This window comes from Coregonus lavaretus (genome assembly GCF_964263955.1).
Source record: "Coregonus lavaretus genome assembly, contig: HAP1_SCAFFOLD_1328, whole genome shotgun sequence".
Classification (NCBI taxonomy): domain Eukaryota; kingdom Metazoa; phylum Chordata; class Actinopteri; order Salmoniformes; family Salmonidae; genus Coregonus; species Coregonus lavaretus.
This window is the reverse complement of record NW_028163178.1, coordinates 32,928-46,895: the sequence shown is the minus strand read 5'-3', so window position 1 is coordinate 46,895 and position 13,968 is coordinate 32,928. Positions and strand designations below refer to the sequence as shown.

General features: G+C 46.7%; 1 protein-coding gene across 1 annotated transcript in view; it reads left to right on the top strand.

The window, feature by feature from the left end:
* Window positions 1-13,968, top strand: part of LOC311118417 (solute carrier family 35 member F3-like) — a gene marked incomplete at its 3' end in the record, with an annotated part of 64,725 nt that overhangs the window by 45,419 nt on the left and 5,338 nt on the right. The window contains exons 5-6 of the mRNA XM_084193219.1: window positions 2-112; window positions 13,076-13,201. Coding sequence (XP_084049345.1) covers window positions 2-112; window positions 13,076-13,201 — 237 coding nt within the window. The remainder of the gene's footprint in view (window position 1; window positions 113-13,075; window positions 13,202-13,968) is intronic.

The following is a 13,968-nucleotide window of genomic DNA, read 5'->3' as shown; positions in this document are numbered from 1 at the left end:
GGCCCTGAGGAAGATCAACACTACAGACGTGTCAGCTCTGTTCTGCTGCAACAAGGCCTTCGTATTCCTTCTCTCCTGGATCGTACTGAGAGACCGCTTCATGGGCGTCAGGGTGAGTTACTCTGCGTGTGGGTCTGTGTGTGTGTGTGTGTGTGTGTATGTGTGTTTAACGCACAAAGTCTGTCAGGAGATGTCCTGGGAACCTACGAAGAGAGATAGCATTCTGACTGGAGATTCCTCCAGGTATGAGTAGATGAGAGTTCATTTCATGGGTAGATAAAAACGTCCCCTTTCTTTATCTTGTAGAACATTGACTCAGTCTCAGTTGAACTAGCTAGGTCCTACCTAATTAAGACCACAGACTCAGTTTCAGTTGAACTAGCTAGGTCCTACCTAATTAAGACCACAGACTCAGTTTCAGTTGAACTAGCTAGGTCCTACCTAATTAAGACCACAGACTCAGTTTCAGTTGAACTAGCTAGGTCCTACCTAATTATGACCACAGACTCAGTTTCAGTTGAACTAGCTAGGTCCTACCTAATTATGACCACAGACTCAGTTTCAGTTGAACTAGCTAGGTCCTACCTAATTATGACCACAGACTCAGTTTCAGTTGAACTAGCTAGGTCCTACCTAATTATGACCACAGACTCAGTTTCAGTTGAACTAGCTAGGTCCTACCTAATTATGACCACAGACTCAGTTTCAGTTGAACTAGCTAGGTCCTACCTAATTAAGACCACAGACTCAGTTTCAGTTGAACTAGCTAGGGCCTACCTAATTATGACCACAGACTCAGTCTCAGTTGAACTAGCTAGGTCCTACCTAATTATGACCACAGACTCAGTTTCAGTTGAACTAGATAGGTCCTACCTAATTATGACCACAGACTCAGTTTCAGTTGAACTAGATAGGTCCTACCTAATTAAGTTAGAGCAGACAGTAATTAACTGTGTGTCCCTGATTCCCTGTTCTAGTGGGCTTTAACCTGGATGAACCAGGGGCTAATTGCTCCCTGCCTCCCAGACTCTGACACTTCCTTTCTATTAAAACCTCTCTTTGTTGGAGCCTAGTTTGCATCACAAATGGCAACCTATTTCCTTTATAGTACACTACTTTTGACCAGAGTGATATGTGCCCTGGTCAAAGGTAGTACTACATAGGAAATAGGTTGCCATTTGAGACGCAACCTAAACCTTCTCTGTTCTGGAGCCCTGTGTTCCCCAAAGGAATGAAGAGGATTCAGTAAGAAGAGTTGAGGGCATGGAGAGCAGACCTGGGTTCAGAGTTGAGGGCATGGAGAGCAGACCTGGGTTCAGAAGAGTTGAGGGCATGGAGAGCAGACCTGGATTCAGAAGAGTTGAGGGCATGGAGAGCAGGCCTGGGTTCAGAGTTGAGGGCATGGAGAGCAGACCTGGGTTCAGAAGAGTTGAGGGCATGGAGAGCAGACCTGCGTTCAGAAGAGTTGAGGGCATGGAGAGCAGACCTGGGTTCAGAGTTGAGGGCATGGAGAGCAGACCTGGGTTCAGAGTTGAGGGCATGGAGAGCAGGCCTCGGTTCAGAGTTGAGGGCATGGAGAGCAGGCCTGGGTTCAGAGTTGAGGGCATGGAGAGCAGACCTGCGTTCAGAGTTGAGGGCATGGAGAGCAGACCTGGGTTCAGAGTTGAGGGCATGGAGAGCAGACCTGGGTTCAGAAGAGTTGAGGGCATGGAGAGCAGACCTGGGTTCAGAGTTGAGGGCATGGAGAGCAGACCTGGTTTCAGAAGAGTTGAGGGCATGGAGAGCAGACCTGGGTTCAGAGTTGAGGGCATGGAGAGCAGACCTGCGTTCAGAGTTGAGGGCATGGAGAGCAGACCTGGGTTCAGAGTTGAGGGCATGGAGAGCAGGCCTCGGTTCAGAGTTGAGGGCATGGAGAGCAGGCCTCGGTTCAGAGTTGAGGGCATGGAGAGCAGGCCTCGGTTCAAAAACTATTTTAAGTATTTTAAATACTGTTTACAGTTTTGGAACTATTCCATTAAGCCAGGTAAACTCAATCAAGTTTTGGGCATTCAGAAGATAACCTGTACTGCAGTGCAGAAAAAAACATTTGCTTTCAAGTGGATGTAACTGCTCCGTCAGGGCTGGGGGATATTTCATTAAGGGTTATTGTTAGATGATTGTTAATGAACTTGGACCTTGGCGTCACTCTGCGAGAGAGTTTGTCAAATTAACAATGTACCTTGCTGCACCAAAGGTATTCTGAAAAGTAACTATAAGTAAGTTGCTGGATAGAACCAAGCTAAGGATGTCCTGGCTGGCTGAGAGTTCCCTTCTCTCTACAGCGGTACCGAAAAACCTAATGTGGAAACTGAAGTGTGTCCTTCTCTCTACAGCGGTACTGAAAAGCCTAATGTGGAAACTGAAGTGTGTCCTTCTCTCTACAGCGGTACTGAAAAGCCTAATGTGGAAACTGAAGTGTGTCCTTCTCTCTACAGCGGTACTGAAAAGCCTAATGTGGAAACTGAAGTGTTTTATTTTTATTTTTATTTTTTATTTTATTTCACCTTTATTTAACCAGGTAAGGCAGTTGAGAACAAGTTCTCATTTACAACTGCGACCTGGCCAAGATAAAGCAAAGCAGTGCAATAAAAACAACAACACAGAGTTACATATGGGGTAAACAAAACATAAAGTCAAAAATACAACAGAAAATATATATACAGTGTGTGCGAATGTAGTAAGTATGGAGGTAAGGCAATAAATAGGCTATAGTGCAAAATAATTACAATTAGTATTAACACTGGAATGATAGATGTGCAAGAGATGATGTGCAAATAGAGATACTGGGGTGCAAATGAGCAAAATAAATAACAATATAGGGATGAGGTAGTTGGGTGGGCTAATTTCAGATGGGCTAAGATGAGCTAAGATAAGGCGGGGATTTGCCTAGCAGTGATTTATAGATGGCCTGGAGCCAGTGGGTTTGGCGACGATTATGTAGTGAGGACCAGCCAACAAGAGCGTACAGGTCACAGTGGTGTGTAGTGTATGGGGCTTTGGAGACAAAACGGATGGCACTGGGATAGACTACATCCAATTTGCTGAGTAGAGTGTTGGAGGCTATTTTGTAAATGACATCGCCGAAGTCAAGGATCGGTAGGATAATCAGTTTTACGAGGGCATGTTTGGCAGCATGAGTGAAGGAGGCTTTGTTGCGAAATAGGAAGCCAATTCTAGATTTAACTTTGGATTGGAGATTCTTAATGTGAGTCTGGAAGGAGAGTTTACAGTCTAACCAGACACCTAGGTATTTGTAGTTGTCCACATACTCTAGGTCAGACCCGTCGAGAGTAGTGATTCTAGTTGGGTGGGCGGGTGCAAGCAGCGTTCGATTGAGGAGCATGCATTTAGTTTTAGAGTCGAAAGCCTTGGCCAGGTCGATGAAGACGGCTGCACAGTACTGTCTGTTATCGATCGCGGTTATAATATCGTTTAGGACCTTGAGCGTGGCTGAAGTGCACCCATGACCAGCTCGGAAACCGGATTGCATAGCGGAGAAGGTACGGTGGGATACGAAATGGTCGGTGATCTGTTTGATAACTTGGCTTTCAAAAACTTTCGAAAGGCAGGGCAGGATGGATATAGGTCTGTAACAGTTTGGATCTAGAGTGTCACCCCCTTTGAAGAGGGGGATGACCGCGGCAGCTTTCCAATCTCTGGGGATCTCAGACGTTACGAAAGAGAGGTTGAACAGGCTATTAATAGGGATTGCGACAATTTCGGCGTCTAGTTTTAGAAAGAAAGGGTCCAGATTGTCTAGCACAGATGATTTGTAGGGGTCCAGATTTTGCAGCTCTTTCAGAACATCAGCTGTCTGGATTTGTGTGAAGGAGAAGCGGGGGGGGGGGGGGGGGGGGGCATGGCAAGTTGCAGCGGAGGGTGCAGAGCTGGTGGCCGGGGTAGTGGTAGCCAGGTGGAAAGCATGGCCAGCCGTAGCAAAATGCTTGTTGAAATTCTCGATTATTGTAGATTTATCGGTGGTGATAGTGTTTCCTAGCCTCAGTGCAGTGGGCAGCTGGGAGGAAGTGCTCTTATTCTCCATGGACTTTACAGTGTCCCAAAACTTTTTGGAGTTAGTGCTACAGGATGCAAATTTCTGTTTGAAAAAGTTAGCCTTTGCTTTCCTAACTGCTTGTGTATATTGGTTCCTAACTTCCCTGAAAAGTTGCATATCGCGGGGGCTATTTGATGCTAATGCAGTACGCCACAGGATGTTTTTGTGCTGGTCAAGGGCAGTCAAGTCTGAGGAGAACCAGGGGCTATATCTGTTCTTAGTTCTGTATTTTTTGAATGGGGCATGTTTATTTAAGATTGAGAGGAAATTACTTTTAAAGAACAACCAGGCATCCTCTACTGACGGAATGAGATCTATATCCATCCAGGATACCTGGGCCAGGTCAATTAGGAAGGCTTGCTCGCTAAAGTGTTTTAGGGATCGTTTGACAGTGATGAGGGGTGGTCGTTTGACCGCGGACCCGTTACGGACGCAGGCAATAAGGCAGTGATTGCTGAGATCCTGGTTGAAGACAGCGGAGGTGTATTTAGAGGGTAAGTTAGTCAGGATGATATCTATGAGGGTGCCCATGTTTACGGATTTAGGTTTGTACCTGGTAGGTTTGTTGATAATTTGTGTGAGATTGAGGGCATCTAGTTTAGATTGTAGGATGGCCGGGGTGTTAAGCATATCCCAATTTAGGTCACCAAGCAGTACGAACTCTGAGGATAAATGGGGGGCAATCAATTCACATATGGTGTCCAGGGCACAGCTGGGGGCTGAGGGGGGTCTCTAGCAAGCGGCAACAGTGAGAGACTTATTTCTGGAAAGGTGGATTTTTAGAAGTAGAAGCTCAAACTGTTTGGGCACAGACCTGGATAGTATGATAGAGCTCTGCAGGCTATCTCTACAGTAGATTGCAACTCCACCCCCATTGGCAGTTCTATCTAGACGTAAAATGTTATAGTTGGGGATGGAAATTTCAGAATTTTTGAACATCAGGATTGGCGTAGTGTGCTAACGCAGTGAATAACTCAAACTTAGGAAGGAGACTTCTGATATGAACATGCAGAAAACCAAGGCTTTTACGGTTACAGAAGTCAACAAATGATAGCTCCTGGGGAGTAGGAGGGATACTGGGGGCTGCAGGGCCTGGGTTAGCCTCTACATCACCAGAGGAACAGAGGAGGAGTAGAATAAGGATACGGCTAAAGGCTTTAAGAACTGGTCTTCTAGTGCGTTGGGTACAGAGAATAAAGGGGGCAGATTTCCGGGCGTTGTAGAAAAGATTCAGGGCATTCTGTACAGAAAAGGATATGGAAGGATATTAGTACAGTTGAGGTAAACCTAAGCGTTGGGTAACAATGAAAGAGATAGCATCACTGGAGGCACGGATTGAGCCGGTCTCGGCGTGTATGGGGGGTGGAACAAAGGAACTATTTGAGGCAGTTTGAGAGGGACTTGGGTTTCTACAGTGAAATTGTATAATAAGAACTAGCTGGAACAGCAATAAGCAAGGCATATTGACATGGGAGAGAGGCATAAAGCAATCACAGGTGTTATTAAAGAGAGCTAAGACAACAACTGGTAATGGCGATAAAGTTTGGGCTGAGGCTAAACAGAATAAACAGGACAGGGTACCGTGTAAAGGAACAGTCCAGCAGACATCAGCTGTGCAGCTGAGTGATCATAAGGTCCAGTGAACAGCAATATGTGAGTCCGAGAGCAGTTTGAAATTGGTGCTACAGCACAGGCTAGCAGGAAGCACAGTTGTAGTTTGCGTGTGCTAGCGGGCCGGGGCTAGCAGATGGATCTTCGTGGTCGACGTCGTAACGGGAAGCCTGTTAAAACCACATCAGACGATTTCGTCGGCAAACCAGTCGTGTTGGATCGGCGGGGCTCAGTGTCAACACTAGGAGGTCCCGTCCGGTTGACAGAGAGGTAGATAGCCGGGAGATGGGCCTGGCTCGAGGCTAGCTCAAGGCTAACTGGTGCTTGCTAAGGGGCAATGGTAATTAGCCAACAACAGGTTGCAGCTAGCTGTGTCCTTGTAATGACATTATTTATATATGATCCTCTTCTGAACTGGAACAGTTTGCTCTCAGAGAGATAGAGAAGACAGAAATGAGTGTTGATGTAGAGCGGGATTCCCGGGTCGCCAGTGGGACCCGACAGAGAAGTGTGCGGCGCGGTCGGAATGGTTCACGCTGCAGGCGGGCACCGGGCGGTCAGAAAGACACATTCAGGACGAAAATATTATTTTACACCCGCAAATGATTGTATAATGGTTGTATCGCCATTTTAAATGTGTTGCGAATTGGTTATAAAACCACTTATCTATCACATGAATCCCTCTCTGTCATTCTGGCTGCTTGTGTCCCCCCCCCCCCTCCAACTGGGGCTGACACAACCGGCTCGCACGGATGCTTCAAACAGTGGCGGAAAAGACAATTCTCCATGTCATTTAGTTTGTGTAAGCAATTATCAGCTTGCATTTCTCACTGGAAAGTATGTTATTAATCCTTTTCTAAAGGTAATGAAATAATGGTAATATGACTGGGCAATAGTCAGCCTATTAATAGCCTTTCCCTTCTCTTAGTTAGAGTTGAGATGACCCACATTTTCTAAGTGACTTTTTGTCTGGGCTACTTCAAATGAGTTTGTTTACACTGGAGTTTGTTTTAATAAAATGACTTTATTCCAACCAGCAAATGTCTTATGAAATTATGCATTCATTGCACAATATAATGCATAAAATGGTGGTTTTGAAGATGTGTAATTTTAACGTTGTGGGACTGGGCAGGAGCTGGAAGAGATCTGGCGGGAGCAGGTGGGATGTCGGCAAAAAAAACCTGTGGGCGCGGTATGAAATCTCGTGGGAGCGGGCTCAAACTCATTTGAAGCAGCCCAGACAAAAAGTCACGGTACCAAAAAATGTGTCCCGCACAGTCCTGTCTTGATGAACCTGTAGCCTAGATTTAGAACTCCCAAACTAGGTCCCATGCAGTCCCCTTATTCAAAAAGTGCCTCAGAGTAGAAAGGCTGATTTAGCATCAGGTCCCCCTGTCCATATAATCATATTCATTATGATCTCAAAGGTCAAACTGATCCTAGATCAGCCCTCCTATTCTGAGAAGTTCAGGTCTCTCTTGCAAAATACATTTTATCTCACTGTGACTAATCCGGATAAATGAATGAATGTGTGTATGTACTGTATGTGTGAATAACTAGAGGGAAGGTCTGGAAGGAAAACAGCTCATCTGAATGTCTCCCTCGCTCTCTCTCTCTCTCCCTCCCGTCATTATTGGGGCGGCAGGTAGCTTAGTGGGTAAGAGCGTTGTGCCAGTAACCGAAAGGTTGCTGGTTCTAATCCCCAAGCTGACTAGGTGAAAAATCTGTCGATGTGCCCTTAAGCAAGGCACTTAACCCTAATTGCTCCTGTAAGTCGCTCTGGATAAGAGCGTCTGCTAAATGACTAAAATGTAAAAAATGTAATTATCCCTCACTACCCCTGTCTGTGATGAAAGCTCTGAGTAATCCTCCTATTTCTTTCTCTCTCTCTCTCTCTCCCCCATCTCTCTCCTGTCTCCTCTCCCTCCTCCCTCCTCTCTCCCTCATCCCTACTCTCTCTCTAATTCTCTCTCCCTCTAATTCTCTCTCTCTCCCTCCTCTCTCCCTCTCTCTCTCTAACTCTCACTCTCACTCTCTCTCTCTCTCTGACTGGTGATGGATATTGCAGTGTTTTGATGTCTGCAGTAATGCAGAGGATCATGGATGGGCTTTCCTTCAAATGAAATGAAGAGTGAGGGAGAGAGAAGGGGAGAGGGTACGAGGGGGAGAGGCTGGGGAGAGTCAGATCATCCCTCTGAAGTATGGCAGTGTTCTGGTACTTAGCTTGCAGATGGCTCGGGGCCCCAGGGCTATTTCCTGGGTGAGGTGGGTGGATAGCTGTCAGTAGGAGATGCTATATAAGGGATGGCATCTCTCCCATTCTGTACGTACAGCGCCTTCAGAAAGTATTTATACCCCTTGACTTACTCTACATTTTGTTGTGTTACAGCCTGAATTCAAATCTACACATAGACATGTCTAATTGCATTTATTGCATTGCGAATAAGGCTGTAACGTAACAAAATGTGGAAAACAGTCATGGGGTCTGAATACTTTCCGAATGAACTGTATGTACAGGTATCTGCCAAAATAAAGGAAACACCAACATAAAGTGTCTTAATAGGGTGTTGGGCCGCCACGAGCCAGAACAGCTTCAATGTGCTTTGGCACAGATTCTACAAGTGTCTGGAACTCTATTGGAGGTATCCGACACCATTCTTCCACGAGAAATTACATAATTTGGTGATTTGTTGATGGTGGAAAACACTGTCTCAGGCGCGGCTCCAGAATCTCCCATAAGTGTTCAATTGGGTTGAGAACTGGTGACTGAGACGGCCATGACATATGGTTTACATCGTTTTCATGTTCACCATTCAGTGACCACTCGTGCCCTGTGGATGGTGGCATTGTCATCCTATGGGGGCATAGCCATGGTAGCCAAAATAATGGCCAAAATAATGGCCTGCCCAGCATTTTTACACATGACCCTAAGCATGATGGGATGTTAATTGCTTAATTAACTCAGGAACCACACCTGTGTGGAAGCACCTGCTTTCAATATACTTTGTATCCCTCATTTACTCAAGTGTTTCCATTATTTTGGCAGTTATATCTCTGAGTGTATCTCCGAGTCCTGTATCTCCCTCCTGTAGTTTTATGTTGTTATGGAGAGGTGTGAGAGTAACCTTGCCTAGGCTTTAGCTCAGCAAGGTAGCACAGCCTCCCTTGAGGCACACGAGACCCACCCAGGTTCTAACCCAATCAGTCACACACAAATTTCTCCGCTGGAGTTTTGTATTTTCATTTCACCTTTATTAAACTCGGAAAGACCCTTGGGGTTAGAAACCTCTTCTGCGAGTGTGGCCTAGTGTTGTGGTGGAGTGGTGGGAGTGTGAGTGAGAGACTGCCTCAAACCCAGAGCACAGACCCAGTCTTGGTCCATTTCCCCATTCCCTGACCTTGGGTTTGCTGACACAGCAGTGTGTGAGAAAGGAAAACAAAAGGGTCCATGTCCCAGAAACCCATGCAGCAAAGCAGCAGGCTTCTCAGAGAAACTAATCTCGGTAGAAAGGTGACTGACCATAGAAATACATAAATTACCATGTCAGCTATATTGAGTATACCCATGAGTGTTCCAGTCAGATTGCCATGGTATGAGGTGCGTTATATCTTCTAGTAATTATATTTCTATGTGACTGACATAGCTGGCGTTCCTAGAGAATGGACATCCCCATTCAAGTCAACGTTGCGTAATGGGTTGAACTGGCAGGTCATTCTATATTTTATGTAGCTAAAGAGGTGACTGACAGGCAGGCAGCCTGCAATGCAGAAAGAGAGAGAGAGGGAGAAAGAGGGTGATATATAAACGAATTGGCGAGGCCACTAGAACAGTCTGCAGCACCCGGCCTCACCCTACTAGAATCTGAAGTCGAATGTCTACTGTTTGCTGATGATCTGGTGCTTCTGTCACCAACCAAGGAGGGCCTACAGCAGCACCTAGATCTTCTGCACAGATTCTCCCAGACCTGGGCCCTGACAGTAAATCTCAGTAAGACAAAGATAATGGTGTTCCAAAAAAGGTCCAGTTGCCAGGACCACCAATACAAATTCCATCTAGACACCGTTGTCTTAGAGCACACAAAAAAACTACACATACCTCAGCCTAAACATCAGCGCCACAGGTAACTTCCACAAAGCTGTGAACGCTCTGAGAGACAAGGCAAGAAGGGCCTTCTATGCCATCAAAAGGAACCTAAAATTCGACATACCAATTAGGATCTTGCTAAAAAATAATTGAATCAGTTATAGAACCCATTGCCCTTTATGGTTGTGAGGTCTGGGGTCCGCTCACCAACCAATAATTCACTAAATGGGACAAACACCAAATTGAGACTCTGCATGCAGAATTATGCAAAAATATCTGTAAAAATAACGTAAAACACAAAATAATGCATGCAGAGCAGAATTAGGCCGATACTCGCTAATTATCAAAATCCAGAAAAGAGCCATTAAATTCTACAACCACCTAAAAGGAAGTGATTCCCAAACCTTCCACAACAAAGCCATCACCTACAGAGAGATGAACCTGGAGAAGAGTCCCCTAAGCAAGCTGGTCCTGGGCCTCTGTTCACAAACACAAACAGACCCCACAGTGCCCCAGGACAACAACACAAGTAGACCCAACCAAATCATGAGAAAACAAAAAGATAATTACACATTGAAAATAATTACCAAAAAAACAGAGCAAACGACAATGGTATTTGGTCCTAAACAGAGAGTACACAGTGGCAGAATACCTGACCACTGTGACTGACCCAAACTTAAGGAAAGCTGTGATAATGTACAGACTTATGAGCATAGCCTTGCTATTGAGAAAGGCCGCTGTAGGCAGACCTGGCTTTCAAGAGAAGACAGGCTATGTGCACACTGCCCACAAAATGAGGTGGAAACTGAGCTGCACTTCCTAACCTCCTGCCAAATGTATGACCATATTAGAGATACATATTTCCCTCAGATTACACAGACCCATAAAGAATTAGAAAACAAACCCAATTTTGATAAACTCCCATATCTACTGGGTGAAATACCACAGTGTGCCATCACAGCTGCAAGATTTGTGAACTGTAAGGGCAACCAGTGAAGAACAAACACCACTGTAAATACAACCCATATTTATGTTTATTTATTTTGTACTTTAACTATTTGCACATAATATGATATTTTAAATGTCTTTATTCTTTTGGAACTTTTGTGAGTATAATGTTTACTGTTAATTTGGCTCTTTCCAGGTGTAACCAGTGCTTAATTTGAGCCACATCCTGCCGGAACAGGATCTGGCACCTTTTTAGAAATGTTATTATGCGTTCCAGTACCTCAAAGCCCCCCAGGTCACCCCCCTCTCACGACCACAGAGCCCCCCAGGTCACCCCCCTCTCACGACCTCAGAGCCACCCAGGTCACCCCCCTCTCACGACCTCAGAGCCACCCAGGTCACCCCCCTCTCACGACCTCAGAGCCACCCAGGTCACCCCCCTCTCACGACCTCAGAGCCACCCAGGTCACCCCCCTCTCACACTCACTTTTTATTCCGGCACCTCCCGATTTACAAATGAAGCATCATGTTTAATCACAGGTTTGTTTGTCTTCCTGACACCTCTCTAATGCAGTGCTCTTCCACTCAGCTGGCCCAAGCCAAGTCCCTATTCAACTCACACACACACACACACACACACAGCCCATCATTCCTTTCCTGTGTGGTGGAGACTGTCTTTACTGATTGGAAAGCCACTGGGCCCTGGACCAGATAGTATCTGATTATCAGGACTGTGTTTGTGTTTGTGCAGGTGCTTGTGTGTGTTTGCATTGTGTTCACCATTACACCAGCAACATACATCACTGTGGGAGGGACCGGCTGGAGGAAAGGGAGGGGGAACAGCTGGAGGACAGGGAGGGGGAACAGCTGGAGGACAGGGATGGGGGAACAGCTGGAGGACAGATAGGGGGAACAGCTGGAGGACAGGAAGAGGGAACAGCTGGAGGACAGATAGGGGGAACAGCTGGAGGACAGGGAGGGGGAACAGCTGGAGGACAGGGAGGGGGAACAGCTGGGGGACAGGGATGGGGGAACAGCTGGAGGAAAGGAAGGGGGAACAGCTGGAGGACAGGGAGGGGGAACAGCTGGAGGAAAGGGAGGGGGAACAGCTGGAGGAAAGGGAGGGGGAACAGCTGGAGGACAGGGAGGGGGAACAGCTGGAGGAAAGGGAGGGGGAACAGCTGGAGGAAAGGGAGGGGGAACATCTGGAGGAAAGGGAGGGGGAACAGCTGGAGGACAGGGAGGGGTGTCAGCTGCAGGAAAGGGGGGGAACAGCTGGAGGAAAGGGAGGGGGAACAGCTGGAGGAGAGGAAGGGGGAAAAGCTGGAGGACAGGGAGGGGGGAACAGCTGGAGGAAAGGGAGGGGGAACGGCTGGAGGATAGGGAGGGGGAACGGCTGGAGGAAATGGAGGGAAAACGGCTGGAGGACAGGGAGGGGAATGGCTGGAGGAAAGGGAGGGGGAACGGCTGGAGGAAAGAGAGGGGGAACAGCTGGAGGACAGGGAGGGGGAACAGCTGGAGGAAAGGAAGGGGGAACAGCTGGAGGAAAGGAAGGGGGAACAGCTGGAGGACAGGGAGGGGGAACAGCTGGAGGACAGGGAGGGGGAACGGCTGGAGGAAAGAGAGGGGGTACAGCTGGAGGACAGGGAGGGGGAACAGCTGGAGGAAAGGAAGGGGGAACAGCTGGAGGAAAGGAAGGGGGAACAGCTGGAGGACAGGAAGAGGGGAGTGAAAGAGAGGGACACACATATAAACACACCCTGTCACTCTGACACACACAAGGCCATTGGGGCGTGAACCTGTTCAGTGCTACTGTAAGGTTCTCCGACCATAACTTACCTCCCTCGCTGGGCTCAAGGCTGCTCCAGGTTTTACTACCTGTCTTAGGATGTGTTCCAAATTATTCCCTTTATAGTGCACTACATTTGACCAGGGCCCAGGGGAATAGGGTGCCATTTGGGACACATCACACTTACTGATTGATGCTCTGATCTCAGACCAAGTATAAAGTAAATCAGAAGTGGATCCTGGTGTGTCAAGTCAACAGTGACTCTTCTTTCTCAGGAGGAAAATGTATCTGTGGTAGATTTAACTGCAGTTGACATACTTCTAGTTTCACTATGAATATATCCAGATTGAATTCAAAGTGAAAGAATTCAACCATTACCCTAACTATATATTAGCTTCATGTCCACATCCCGGTTCAACCCTAACCCTCCCCTTCCTCCTTCTACACTATCCGATCCAATAACATGTGAGCAGTGGGACTGCCCCACTCCTTATGAAACCTACTAAGTGGTATATATTGTAACGTGTCCTCTCCACTTTTCCCTGTGCAGATCGTAGCGGCCATCTTTGCCATCGCTGGCATTGTGATGATGACGTACGCTGACGGTTTCCACAGCCACTCTGTCATGGGAATCACCTTTGTTGTGGCCTCCGCTTCAATGTCTGCACTCTACAAGGTAGGCTATGAACAAACACGCACACACACATTCACACGCACGCCCGCACGAACACACACGCGCGCACACACACACAGGACGCATTTGTTTGCTTAACTGTTAGACATGCTATAGCCTTCTCTTAAAAGTCGTTTTTATCATATGAAGGACAACATCAAAGGAACACCTCATGCTTTGTGGTTGGAAGGGAGTGTGTCAGTTCTGACACCTTTTATGTATCTCCTTCAGTGAGATGAAGATGTACTCTAAACGTTTCAAAGAATGAATCCCCCAAACATCGTCCTTTATGAGATACAGATTAAGAGCAACGTTAGGTCTGATGAAAGGATTCTTTGTGTATACAGGGTCAGGCTCTCCAGGCTCCTTGTATTTGTTCCTTATATAATCAGGTGACAGGAGACTAGATTAGATATTATGAAATACTATGAAGCATTCTGAAACATCTGGGCTGGGCTAAAAGGGCCGCAATTGCGGTATCTAGTTTGATGTTTAATTTGATAGACCTGCAGTACTTGATGTTCAGACTGTGACAGGCAGATCATTATAGTTTGAACAGACAGATGGATGGATGTGTGGGTATGTAGTTTGGTGTTTAATTTGTGCATTGATAGGCCTCCAGAACCTGACATTCAGAGTCAGTATGATGGTCAAATTGATAGCCAGGTTGGACAGGCAGACAGACAGACAGATAGATTGATGGGTATATACACTGTATCGGCGTTTCCCAAGGGGTGCACGTTTTGGTTTTTGCCCTAGTACTACACAGC